This window comes from Chanodichthys erythropterus, chromosome 2 (assembly GCF_024489055.1).
Source record: "Chanodichthys erythropterus isolate Z2021 chromosome 2, ASM2448905v1, whole genome shotgun sequence".
Lineage (NCBI taxonomy): Eukaryota > Metazoa > Chordata > Actinopteri > Cypriniformes > Xenocyprididae > Chanodichthys > Chanodichthys erythropterus.
Window position 1 is genome coordinate 16,328,723 of NC_090222.1, and position 13,470 is coordinate 16,342,192.

The 13,470-nt window shown below is 36.1% G+C and overlaps 1 protein-coding gene across 4 annotated transcripts in view; it reads left to right on the top strand.

Annotated features, from left to right (window-relative positions):
• The window catches only part of nbeal2 (neurobeachin-like 2), an 84,130-nt gene that overhangs the window by 23,351 nt on the left and 47,309 nt on the right, over window positions 1-13,470 (top strand). For 3 of the 4 annotated variants that reach the window (XR_010896563.1, XM_067402479.1, XM_067402488.1), the window contains exons 2-10: window positions 1,138-1,226; window positions 2,610-2,771; window positions 2,973-3,054; window positions 3,465-3,574; window positions 5,431-5,513; window positions 7,531-7,616; window positions 7,724-8,036; window positions 9,608-9,714; window positions 11,665-11,751. Coding sequence is in view for 3 of the 4 variants with exons in the window: in XM_067402479.1 (XP_067258580.1) it covers window positions 1,138-1,226; window positions 2,610-2,771; window positions 2,973-3,054; window positions 3,465-3,574; window positions 5,431-5,513; window positions 7,531-7,616; window positions 7,724-8,036; window positions 9,608-9,714; window positions 11,665-11,751 (1,119 nt within the window). In the remaining variant the exon portion in view is untranslated. The remainder of the gene's footprint in view (window positions 1-1,137; window positions 1,227-2,609; window positions 2,772-2,972; window positions 3,055-3,464; window positions 3,575-5,430; window positions 5,514-7,530; window positions 7,617-7,723; window positions 8,037-9,607; window positions 9,715-11,664; window positions 11,752-13,470) is intronic. The other variant, XM_067402496.1, reaches the window with a different exon arrangement.

A 13,470-nucleotide genomic window follows, 5' to 3' on the forward strand; every position in this document is an offset into this window, starting at 1 on the left:
TTATGCACTTTTGCTGCCATTAGCTCCAGGTGTGCATCCAAGTTGATCCTTCACACTCAACCATTACTAGCTTTGCTTTGCTCGATTAGTAGAAAGATAAACTTAATTCTTCACGGCTTGGAAAAAATTCGAACAACAATATGATTTGAAGACAGACAATGAACAGGTTAGGTTTCAGTAGTGGCAATAATATGATTTATTTATCAAGAAAACCAATGAAACTACACAAATATTGGCATATGGCAAATATTGTAATGTGCACTGTCAGAAAAAAATGTGGGAAAATTTATACCCTTAGAAGTACAACATCTTGTCACCGTGGCAGTACAACTTTGGGACAATGCTGTACCATCTACCCCTAAAAGGTGCATATTAGTACTTTAAAGTTGTTATGTGTACCCTTAATGTACTACTATGAACCTTTCATGGGTAAATAAGGTACAAAGATGTCCCTTTGAGGGTTTGGCATTAGTGACAAGCTGTTGTAAAGGTTACATTTTTGCCATTTTTGAGCACACCAGAATACTATAATGTGACATTTGGAGCAATGCAGCTCTTCATCAGATTAAAATGCCACTAGCAAACGCTACTTAATTTTCTCCCAATGACAAAACCATTGGTTTTGTCAATGTCACCGTGTTGATTGCATTAAGAATTCACAGTATCCACTGTTACATTGCACAAGTTTGCATACTCTGTAGTTTCCTGTTGTGTTAACACAAGTGTGTGCATGCTCTGATTTTAGAGATAGCGCCCAGTCATGCTTTAGTGAAACCTTGTGGTGTAACTTACTACGCATGTGCAGAACTACATAATTTCAAAGTTGACTAGTTGGTGGTTTGCATGAGAGACTATTGATTGGATTAGTTAATTAACTGGTCTTAAGGAAACCCTAAATAAGCTGGTTTCGAGTTCACCTGATCAGATGCGTTTCTTATGGGAGCTTTCACAAAGTATGTGTTCAAAAACAGCTGGACTGGACTGGAGACATGGTTACAGAAGTGGAACTTTTAAGTTTGGATAACCTAAAGTGTGTGTTTCTTTCTTCGTAACCCAGACCTCTGACAATGGGGCTGTCCTGTCAAAAGATGTTTTACCGACTCTTAATGTTTCCCTTTATCTTTCTCTATCTTTCAGAAAGATGTCGTTTACCTGCAGCAGTGGTTGGAGGCATTTGTGGCGTCTTTTGAGAAGATCATTGATGTGCAGTCGACGGAGCCTCGCCGGTGAGTCAGTTACCTGCTGACCTATCAAAATGTCACAGACACAGGGAGTTAATCTGTAGGTGGTCGGGTCCAGATGGAACTCTGACTATGATGGTATTTAGTAGCCTATATTTGTTTATTTGCTAATTTAACGGTTGCTGAGTTTGAAAAATCCATCTTTTAAAGACTTACCTATGCACACCAGATCTGTAATGGTGTAAAAAAAAAAAAAAAAGTGATGCATTGACCAAAGACATTCACCAACTTTATAAAAAAAAAAGCAGATGAAACATAAGAATGAACAAGGCTTATGTTCAATGACTTGGTTATTAGTTCACTTCAGAATTAAAATTTCCTGATAATTTACTCACACCCAGGCCATCCACAATGTCTTTCTTTCTTCAGTCGAAAAGAAATTAAGGTTTTTGAGAAAAACATTCCAGGATTTTTCTCCATATAGTGGACTTCACTGGGGTATAACGAGTTGAAGATCCAAATTACAGTTTCAGTGCAGCTTCAAATGGCTCTACACAATCCTAGACAATGAATAAGGGTCTTGTCTAGCGAAACGATAGGTCATTTTCTTAAAAAAAAAAAAAAAAAATGTATATACTTTTTTACCACAAAGGCTCGTCTTGCACTGCTCTGTGATATGCCACGCATTGCGTAAGCACGTTGGAAAGGTTACTCGTGACATAGGCGGAAGTTCATCTCATTTTCTCCTCCAACTTCAAAATCGGCCAACATTTACCTATTTTTGTAAAGGGCATTTGACGTAACCTGCATCTCAATGTGCATACTATCCATCCTAAATAGTATGTTACATTAGTAATATTCAATACTATTTAGGGTGGATAATATGCACATTGGGATGCCGAGTAAGTCTTTGCACGTTCGCTTTGTAGACACTGAATCGGTACTTCTGTCAACTTCTGTCTAAATGTATGGCACATTGCAGAGCAGTGCAAGATGAGCATTTGTTGTTAAAAAGTGAAAAGTGTGTGTATATAATATATATATATATATATATATATATATATAATATACTTTTTTTTTTTTTTTCTCCCTGAAAATGACACTCTAGATAAGACCCTTATACCTCATCTGAGATTGTGTAGAGCCCTTTGAAGCCACGTTGAAACTGCAATTTGGACCTTCAACCCAATGTTTGACTTATACTTTTTTGTTGTTTAATTATCAGTCCTTCATTAAAACAAAACAAAAAACTAAGCAAAACAAAAAGCAACAGAAAAACAAAAAGCAAAAAGCAAAGCAAAAGAAGCAAAAAGCAAAGCAAAACAAAAAGCAACAGAAAAACAAAACAAACAAAAATCAAAGCAAAAAAACAACAGCGAAACAAAACAAACAAAAAGCAAAGCAAAACAAACATCTTTTTGTCTGCAGGCTGGAGGAATGGAGCGCCGATGTTCCCCTCCTCCCCAAGGAGGTACTGGTGTTCCTCAGCACCCAGCTGTGGCACAGCGCCCTCCACGTGTCAGGGCAGGACCAGAGCAGCACTGCTCCACACCCACTGCTCCTCATCAAGTTCTTCATCATCATCTGCAGGTCAGTTCCTGTGGAGCACCATCATTCTCTTTGTGATAATGCCCCAGTGACTCACATCCCTGTTGATAAGCTTCTATCTTTGAACAGCAGGGATAATGCAAGGCAGCGGTTTATGCTAAAGTGCAAATTTGATGTGGATCTTCCTTGAGTGTACAATAAAACCAGTACTGATGCAAATCCTTTTGAAATCTCTGCCTGCAGGAATATGGAGAATATAGACTCTGAAAAGACCCCTGGGTTTGTGTTTGAGACAATCAAGCTCCTAAACTTCTGTTTGATTCAGGTAAGAAAGTCTGTAAAGCTGTTCCGCAGTGATTTGCACCCCTGCTGATACATCTGATAATGTCTAGTTTGCGTCATTTGTTAATGCCATTCCCCTCCTCTTCTTATGTTTTCTTGTCACCTCTACATTATCTTATCAATAGAAGAAAGCTGCAAAATTTTCTAATGTTACTCTAGTATTAGAGTATTATATGAATTAAACTTGTCCATATAATTGTATATTAAGCAGCTATTGTTATTACTATACGTGTGATTACGGCACTTTTATAGGTTTCTGAATTAACAGAACAGGTTGAATCAGAAAGCTTTGGGTGGAAGATCTCTGCTTTATTCAAAGGAATGTTTGTGTGTTAAGCTAAGTTTGTGTACTCACAAGAGTCAGTCAAGCGTGTTTTTGTATATGTGTTACAGCTGAAGAAGCGGCCAGATGATAACACTTTACAGTCGGTGGTACAACATGGCCTGCTGCTGTGCGAAAATCTCTTTGACCCTTATCAGACATGGAGGAGACGGCAGGCAGGGTGAGTGTGTGTGTGCTGGCTGAGTGTGTATGTGTGTGCGTCTGTGAGTTGGGCAGGGTGTTAAACCACAATAGGAATGCGTAGGAGCCGTTTGAGAGCAGCAAGCTCTGTTTCAGCTCCACTTTAACAGTTAATAACACACCCAGACCTCACCTCTCAGCTCTCAAGCCTTCTTATGCTGAACTGTCTGAATTGCACAAAGCATAAACTCCTCACAGCACTGATGCATCTCTTCAAGCAGCACTGTTCTACCCATACACTAAGGTGAAGCTCATGAAATAGTATGTGTTATAAAAAGGATAGTTCCAGCTCTACAATTGGGTTGGATGTTAAAAGCTGTTGTATAATAGTGACTAAACATAATATGAATTCTATAAACAGTCCATATTTTGGCCTCCATTAACAGTATAATGTATTAACTGGCAGAAGAATTTTGTAGTCCATACATTGTACTATAGTAAAGTATTACAGCATTACCACATTTTTTATGGAAACAGCCATTATGGTAATAACATTATCTTGACATACTGTGGAATATGTAATGCATATTTCAAAATACCATGGTATTACAACCTAAAAACATAATTTTTGACATAACATAACTGTTATTTAATAGATTATTATTTTAAAGAAATTTTTGCTTAAAACAAGTGAAATAACTTGATGTATATATCAATATACCATGGTATACTTTTTGGTAGATTAATGCTTAAAACAGGGAAAAAGGAAGTTGCCATTGGGGAAATAAAGAAAAATAACAAGTCTTAAAGGGATAGTTCTTTCTTCTGTTGAACACAAAAGAAGTTATTTTAAAGAGTGGGTGCCATCAACTGTCTGGTTACCAACATTCTTTAAAATCTTCTTTTGTGTTCAACAGAAGAAAGAAACTCATACCGGTTTGTAACAACTTGTGGATAAGTAAATGACACAATTTTCATTTTTGGGTGAACTATCCCGTTAAAGGGTTGAAAATTCTGTCATTTATTACTCACCCTCATGCCGTTCCACACCCCTGAGACGTTCATCTTCGGAACACAAATTAAGATATTTTAGTTGAAATCCGATGGCTCAGTGAGGCCTCCATAGGAAGCAATGTCATTTCCTCTCTCAAGATCCATAAAGGTACTAAAAACATATTTAAATCAGTTCATGTGAGTACAGTGGTTCAATATTAATATTATAAAGCGACGAGAATATTTTTGGAGCGCCAAAAATAACAAAATAACGACTTATTTAGTGATGGCCGATTTCAAAACACTGCTTCAGGAAGCATCGGAGTACAAGTGAATCAGTGTGTCAAATCATGATTCGGATCGCATTTCAAACTGCCAACGGCTGAAATCACGTGACTTTGGTGCTCCGAACAGCAGATTCGACACACTTATTCACTGTGCTCTGTTGCTTCCTGAAGCAGTGTTTTGAAATCTGCCATCACTAAATAAGTCATTATTTTGTTATTTTTGGCACTCCAAAATTATTCTCATCGCTTTATAATATTAATATTGAACCACTGTACTCACATGAACTGATTTAAATATGTTTTTAGTACATTAATGGATCTTGAGAGAGGAAGTGACATTGCTCCCTATGGAGGCCTCACGGAGCCATCGGATTTCAAGTAAAATATCTTAATTTGTGTTCTGAAGATGAACGAAGGTCTTAAGGGTGTGAAACCGCATGAGGGTGAGTAATAAATGACAGAATTTTCATTTTTGGGTGAACTAACCCTTTAATATCTTATGCTTATACTGTTTAAGAAGATTATTTATTGCAGTATCCTGTAGCTTATTGTTTCAGTAATAAATGAGAATGTGCCAAGTATTTCAAAAAAGAGCTTTGATATGTGTGTTTTTCAGGGAGGAGGTCAGTATGCTGGAGAGAAGCAAGTATAAATTCTCCCCTCTTGTTCTGCCAGAGGAGCTTCCTTTGCTCTTCCACGGTATGTCACCAACTCCTGCCTTCTGACACAATCATTACCCCCTTTTACTTGCTTCATCACATCCTGGGAGATATCACACATCCTGCCTCCCAGGAGACAAAATGGCTTGTTGTTTGTAAAAAAGAGGGTGCTCTGATCCCTATAGTATTAATCCATTGTGATTAAGGGCCCTGTTTTGTCATGTTATTTGCCTTTAATGTTCTTTCACGTAAATATTTTCATCAGCTTTTTTAAGTTATAGCCAGTTATGACTTGTTTCCTCTGTTAGTTTGTTTCATCTCCGAAGCTCTGTCTGGACATGCACTGGTGCAGCTTGTAGAAGTAACCTTCCTTATAGATATAAAGGGGGAGATCTACATATATTTTATAGACTGTTGATGTAATATACAGGACAGATGAGATGTGAAAGAGAGAGAGAAATTGAATTAAAGGGTTAGTTCACCCAAAAATGAAAATTCTGTCATTAATTACTCACCCTCATGTCTTTCCACACCCATAAGACCTTCGTTCATCTTCAAAACACAAATTAAGATGGTTCGGAGCACCAAAGTCATGTGATTTCAGTAAACGAGGCTTCGTTACATCAGAACGCACGTGACTTTGGCAGTTTGATACACGCTCCGAACCACTGATTCGAAACAAAAGATTTGTAAAGCTTTGAAGTTTCATGAAGCAGTGTTTTGAAGTCACTATTTTGTTTTTTTTTTGCGCACAAAACATATTCTCTGTGCTTCATAACATTAAGGTTGAACCACTGTAGTCACATGAACTGTTTTAAATATAACTTTAGTACATTTCTGGGCATTTGAAAGTGTTAATTATCTTGCTGTCAGTGGAGGCCTTGCTGAGCCATTGAATTTTATCAAAAATATCTTAATTTGTGCTCTGAAGATGAACGAAGGTCTTACGGGTGTGGAACGACATGAGGGTGAGTAATTCATGACAATTTTCATTTTTGGGTGAACTAACCCTTTTTCGAGGCTATAGATTCCAGCTGGTCTCCTCATCAGCACAACTCGCAAATCTGAGAAGCAAGACTGTGTTGCAGCCAGCAGGCAAAGGCCAAATCAAATAACATAATCCTGACAGTGTTACAAGCTTTGTTCAAGTGATTAGAAGCTCTGTAGAGCAACTTCCACACCTATATGGGTTTAGTAGGCAAGCTACAGTGGGTCCCAGTGGCCTGTGGTCATAAGGTGAGGCAAACTAGTTTCTTGTGCCGAAGCGGTTTATCCGCTTTGTGTTTATAATGTAATGGTGTACGTGCATATATGAAGTTTGTTCGATTTTCTACTCCACATGTCTTAAATCCAAAAGAAGGCTGGCCATATGAACACACACTCGTCAAGTTTTTGAGCAGAATTTTTGTTTATGCGAGGTTGACATTTTGGTGGGTTTTTTTGCTTGTTTTGTTTTGTTTGTTTTTGTTTTCTTCTTTGTTTTGCTTTGCTTTGTTTTTAGTTTTTGTTTTATTTTTGCTTTTTTTTTTTTTTTGCTTTGTTTTGTTTTATTTTGTTTGTTTTGTTTTGGTGTTTATTATTTCTTTATTGTATTTTCAGTAAGTAGAAGAATAAAAAAACTTCGGTTCAGCCATGAACTTGTTAGTTCTGACTAATCTTTGGGTTTCAAGTTTAATCTGTGTTCATTTGAAGCATCCAGTGTTGGTAGGCAGTTCCCATTTTTATGCCAGTTCCTTTTTAAGGGATAGTTCAGCCAAAAATGAAAATTCTGTCAAACGATATTGACGTATGGACAAAAAGTACACCTAAGACATTTTTCAAAATATCTTCTTTAGTGTTCCAGTGAATAAATAAATGAATACAGGTTTGGAAAGACATGACTGAATAAATGATGACAGAATTTTTGTTTTTGAATGAACTTTCTCCTCAACAAAAGATGTTTTTGTGCCATTAAACATTAAAATGATGACAATTGCACAAAAGATGCTCAGCTTTAAAGGGGTCATGTCATGACCTCTTTAAGATTCTTGTGACTAAATGACTGGTTACACCCACAGACTACCTACAAGACATTGAACTAATCCCGGAACCCCTCGTGGTGAGGCTGGTGCACCTACAGGGAGCCGTAATCAGTGGATGCAAGGTAAATTAGACTCTCTGGCCCTGTAAGTCATAGGGACCTCTGATTTTGTAACCACATACCTTACTACATGAGTGTGTTAAGTGCTATCGTTTGCATGTGCGTTTCAGAGGAACGGGCTTCTCTCCATCACCCCCCAGGCTGTGAAGGACCTCATGTCTGTGCTGCGTTCCTGGTGCCTGTGTCCTGCCTCATCCCCGCAAGAACCCAGGGATCCTCAGCTGCTCAGAATGACCCTGCGGTGCCTGACCGCAATGATCCACCTTTTGCACTCCAGCAGTCCGAATGATAGGCAGGTGGAGATCCGGACCGTACTGGACAGTTACTTCCAGCTGCTCAACTGGAACCGGCCACCGGAGAGCCAGCAGGAAGATATCCTGGCTTGGGAGGATAACCTCATTACCCTTCTCGAACATATGCTGAGTAAGAGAATATATGCCATCGCTCCTTAACTTTAAACATTTTTCATCATTTACTTAGCCTAGTTTCGTTCCAAACCTGTGTGACTTTTTCTGTGGAACACAAAAGAAGATATTTTGAAAAGTTTCACCCAATTAACTATATTAAAAACAAACAAACAGTTGAAACAGTTTTAAAAATATCCTCTTTTTGTGTTCTGCAGCTGAACTATCCCTTTAATGCATCACAATCATTCCTAGTTGTATCATTCTGCCTTATAAGATGCTTTATTTTAGCCTAATTCTAACTAAGATGACATTGCATATTTCCTCAGTAGAAAAGTCCAAAGAGTCAAAATTAATTTTGAGGCAAGTCTCCTGTGCTGAATGCTATTTGTGTGGAGTTGCTGCCTCCAAATCACTAATTTTTGACGTTTCAGAGTGTTTTTGTTTTATTTTGTTTTTCTTTCTTGTAGTTTCATTATGTAGATAAACAAAAACTTAGCTCAGTCATCAATTGGTTAGTTCTGCTTCTGACTAGTCTCAAGTGTTCATTTGATGCATTTGATTTTCTATGGTGGGCGGTTCCCATTTCATTACAGATCCTTTTAAAGGTATAGTTCACCCCAAAATGAACATTCTGTCATCTTTACTCACCCTCATGTATGGCATCTTCCAGGATTACAGATATTTGAACACACCCTTTCATTAAGCAAATCATTATATGTAATGCAGTGGTATATTTGCACTGGCTTGTTTGCACTGTTTGTTGAGTTTGTGTTTTTTAGGTTCTCGAGGTCTGTTTGCGTTTTTAGTGCGGTTTATTTGGCGTAGCATACATGTTGCCTCTAGAACAGCCAGGTTTATGCTCCTCAAGGTTTCTGTGAAAATTGTAGGTTAAAATTTATATGAATATATGAGAAAAAAAGTGTATATCTTATATCCTCTACATGGTCGCCATTTCCTTTAAATAACTTTTCACTATTTTTAAACAATTTTTTGCGCTAGTTCAATTATAATTAACATTAATTTGTCCTGCAGTGTGACAAAATCATTTAAAAAATACAAATACTCTAGTTTCTCAATTAATATAAAGTCATAAAACTGCATGCATTCTAATTTTAAAACAAATAGCAAAATGCCATATAGTATATGTCACAGGACATGTCAACATCCCAAAAGTATTTCCTGTAATCGACATGTAATGTGATATTATGTCATGATGTAACTCTTTGTAAATCTTTGAGATTGCATTTCAACTCAACAATACTGCTATTATATATGGCAAATTATAGTGCTTCTGATTCTAAATATTTAACTCCGATCACTGTGTCTGATATGTTTGATGTTGTTTAAACATTTATGTTTGTGGTGAACTTCCATCCCTTTTGCTGAAGTTCAGAGTAATTGTAGCCAGTTCTCTAGAAACAATTTGAATAGAGAAGTTGCAAAAGGCCACAAAACAGCTGTTTGGTTGCATTTAATGTCTTCTCCATGAGTAATGCAGATGTCCCAGTGCTTGAAACTGGCACAGTTTTATCTGTCCAGAAGGCACAGGTCAAAAAGACTGAATATTCTTGTGTTTTTGCCCTGCAGATGCTATACCAGAGATCCTGCAGTGTTCAGACCGACCGGTGTTGCAGGCCATCTTTCTCAATAACAACTGTTTTGAGCACATCCTCCGCCTGATCCAGAACAGCAAGGTCAGAACGCTACCTTCTTAAACCCTCTGACATATCTGCAGCTGCGTTTCACGACACCAGCCTTGAGGATTCAAACCATTCTCATGGCTGACAATGGAAATGTGGCAGTCTGCTGATGTTTGTTCTGAAACATAACAAGCAGACACCTGTACTTCCAGAGGTTGCTTTAACTGAAAGTTTTTTTTTATTATTTATCAAAATTTTAAAACAGTGACTGATAAATTCAGATACTGTGTATCATTTTTATATAAGGTATTTCTAAGGTATGTACTTTAGCAAGTTCTCCACTAAAGGATGTCAGTAGGGGTTTGAAGCAGTTCTTTCACATTTCGTGAGCAGAATAAAAACTACAACACAGTGCTTGATAAGACAAAAAAGTCTCAGAAATACCAGGGTCAATGACTTTTTTTAGTCTAGATCTATTAATGTATTCAAAAATATTCAATAAAGGTTTAATTCATGCGTACACTGACTTCAATACACGTCTTCTAAGAAGAACATGTTTTAGTTTTTGAATTAAAATTCACTTTAATATTTTTTTGGGGGACAAAGTCAAAAAAGTCAAACTGTCCTGATATTAAGAGCCTCAATCTTTCAAGAATTTAATTATTTTAATAAGTAATTTGGTATAATATTTTTTAAACAAAACATGTCTACCAAATCAAAGTCAGGTGGTGCGACCAACATGCAGAAATATCATAAAGAGGAAATTATATCATAGAGAGGATCCCTGCAGACCCTATTGACTGTGTATCAAGGTCAATAAATATCTAAAAAATATTAGATAATTTGACCTTTGGCAAGGCGAGGTTAGTTCAGTTCAGGTAGTTGTAAAAGTCATGTGGTACAACTCACTAAAATGTAATGATATTAATAAAAAAAATTCATGATATTTGTACAAAAATACTTTTCACTGTAAACTATATTTAAAAACATTTTTGCAATAATGATTAAGATGTGTACATTATTTAAGAAAAATGTGTTACTACCTTTTACTTGTTTACACCACATGACATTTTTAAGTCATAAAATTGAAACTTTTCTTGAAATTAATTATTTATTTAATTATAACAACAAAACTAGTCACAAGGGTCAATTTTTTTTTAAATTGAGATTTATACATCATCTGAAAGCTGAATAAATAAGCTTTCCATTGATGTATGGTTTGTTTGGACAATATTTGGTCGAGATACAACTTTGAAAATCTGGAATCTGACGGTACAAAAAAATCGAAATATTGAGGAAATCTATTTTAAAGTTGTCCAAATGAAGTCATTAGCAATGTGTATTACTTAAATAAAATATATTTTATATATATTCACGGTAGGAATTTTACAATATCTTTACTTAATATCCTAATGATTTTTGGCATAAAAAAAACTATAATTTTGACCCATATAATGTATTGTTGGCTATTGCTATTTGGTTTTGTGGTTCAGGGTCACATATAAGTTGATATAAGAAAAAAAAAATTAAACCACATGAAACCAATATTAATACAAATGTTGCAATTACATACATTTATGCTAGATTTTTTAAAAGATTGGACAGTTGTATTTGTCATTAACCCATCAAGCTTTACAATATTTTACTGACAGAAAAAACAGAGCATAACAGACAATTTACAACTCAATGAGTCAAAGTGACGAATAACATTTGTAGCACAGCTTCTGTTTCCGTCATATGATGAAATATAGGTGCTGCGTCATATGTTTGTATGTAATCACAGTTGGTTTGGCTAAGCTGGGTGGTTTTTGTGTCGTGTGTTGTAACTAGGCATTCTGTTGTGTAATGAGGATTGCAAAGAGCTTCTCTTTTTCATCTGTTACCTTTCCATTTCTTTTTGCTTTATCTCTCGGTAAGTTCAATTCCTGCTTGCTTATGTTATCTCTGACTCACTTGTTTATGTGTTTGTTTGTGACGGTGTGTGAATGTGTGTCCGTCCTGCAGCTCTATCAGAGTAACAGGTTTATGGTGGAGTGTGAGGGCCAATGTGACCTCACTACACGTTTGCTCACAGAGGCTGAAGTGGAGCAGGTACTTTCCCTTCACCGCTGATCAGTGTGACGTTCGTCAGCAGGAAACCCACCCTACACTCGACTGACACAAACGCAGACAAGCACAAATACACAGATAGATAACTGCTGACTGAGCAACATTAGATTCTGCATAACGTACTCCACACCGTTTCACAAACGTGCAGTGTTGTCTAGGTGAATATACAGTAGCAAAACATCTGCATGCGTGTACTCGTGTCTTTGCGTGTGTCAGTTAGTTACACCGTTGACTTGAATGCAACAAAAGAAATGTGGAAAATTACATTATGCTGCTCTGGTACATGGTAATACATGATATTTGGAAATGAGATTGATGGTGATTACTCGTGTTCTAATGGTAGCTGATGCATAACTTCAGTATTTTAGGGTAAAACTGGCATCAGACTGACTTCTAAGGTATTCTCATGCCAAATGATGTACAATAAATTCAAATTATTTTTTTTTTTTGCTTAAAAATGTGCTTGTGCTTTTATTTTAAAAAAAGATGATTGATAGATAGATAGATAGATAGATAGATAGATAGATAGATAGATAGATAGATAGATAGATAGATAGATAGATAGATAGATAGAATATTATAATATTATGTCATAAATGTGGAAGCCTTAAAATAATTAAAAAAACTTTATTACCTTTGTATGTCAGTGTTAATATTAAAGGGTTAGTTCACCCAAAAATGAAAATTCTGTCATTTATTACTCACCCTCATGCCGTTCCACACCCGTAAGACCTTCTTTCATCTTCGGAACACAAATTAAGATATTTTAGTTGAAATCCGATGGCTCAGTGAGGCCTCCATAGGGAGCAATGACACTTCCTCTCTCAAGATCCATAAAGGTACTAAAAACATATTTAAATCAGTTCATGTGAGTACAGTCGTTCAATATTAATGTTATAAAGCGATGAGAATATTTTTGGTGCGCCAAAAAAAACAACAACTAAGTAACGACTTATTTAGTGATGGACGATTTCAAAACACTGCTTCAGGAAGCATCGGAGCATTATGAATCAGCGCATTGAATCTGCTGTTCGGAGCGCCAAAGTCTTGGATTTCAGCAGTTTGTTGTTTGACACGCGATCCGAATCATGATTCGACACAGAAGAATCATAACACTCCGAATCTTCCTGAAGTGTTTTGAAATCGGCCATCACTATATAAGTCGTTATTTTATTTTATTTTTTTGCCGCACCAAAAATATTCTCGTCGCTTTATAATATTGATATTGAACAACTGTACTCACATGAACTGATTTAAATATGTTTTTAGTACATTAATGGATCTTGAGAGAGGAAGTGTCATTCCTCCCTATGGAGGCCTCACGGAGCCATCGGATTTCAACTAAAATATCTTAAATTGTGTTCCAAAGATGAAAGAAGGTCTTACGGGTGTGGAACGGCATGAGGGTGAGTAATTAGTTACATTATTTTCATCTTTGGTGAACTAACCCTTTAAGTATATAGTATTATAGTATTTATTAATATTTTGAATTATGATTTATATTTATATTTTCAGTTTTCAATTCAGTTTTAGTTTAGCTTTTAGTACATTAAGTTCTTTTGTCATTTTTATTTTTGTTTTTTATATTTTTAAATAGTTGTAATTTAGTACTATTTCAGTTTATTTTATTTCAGTTAGTAATTTTATAACTTATTACAGCTATTTGCCAAAGAAACATGTCAACTTTGAGTAGTTTAAGAT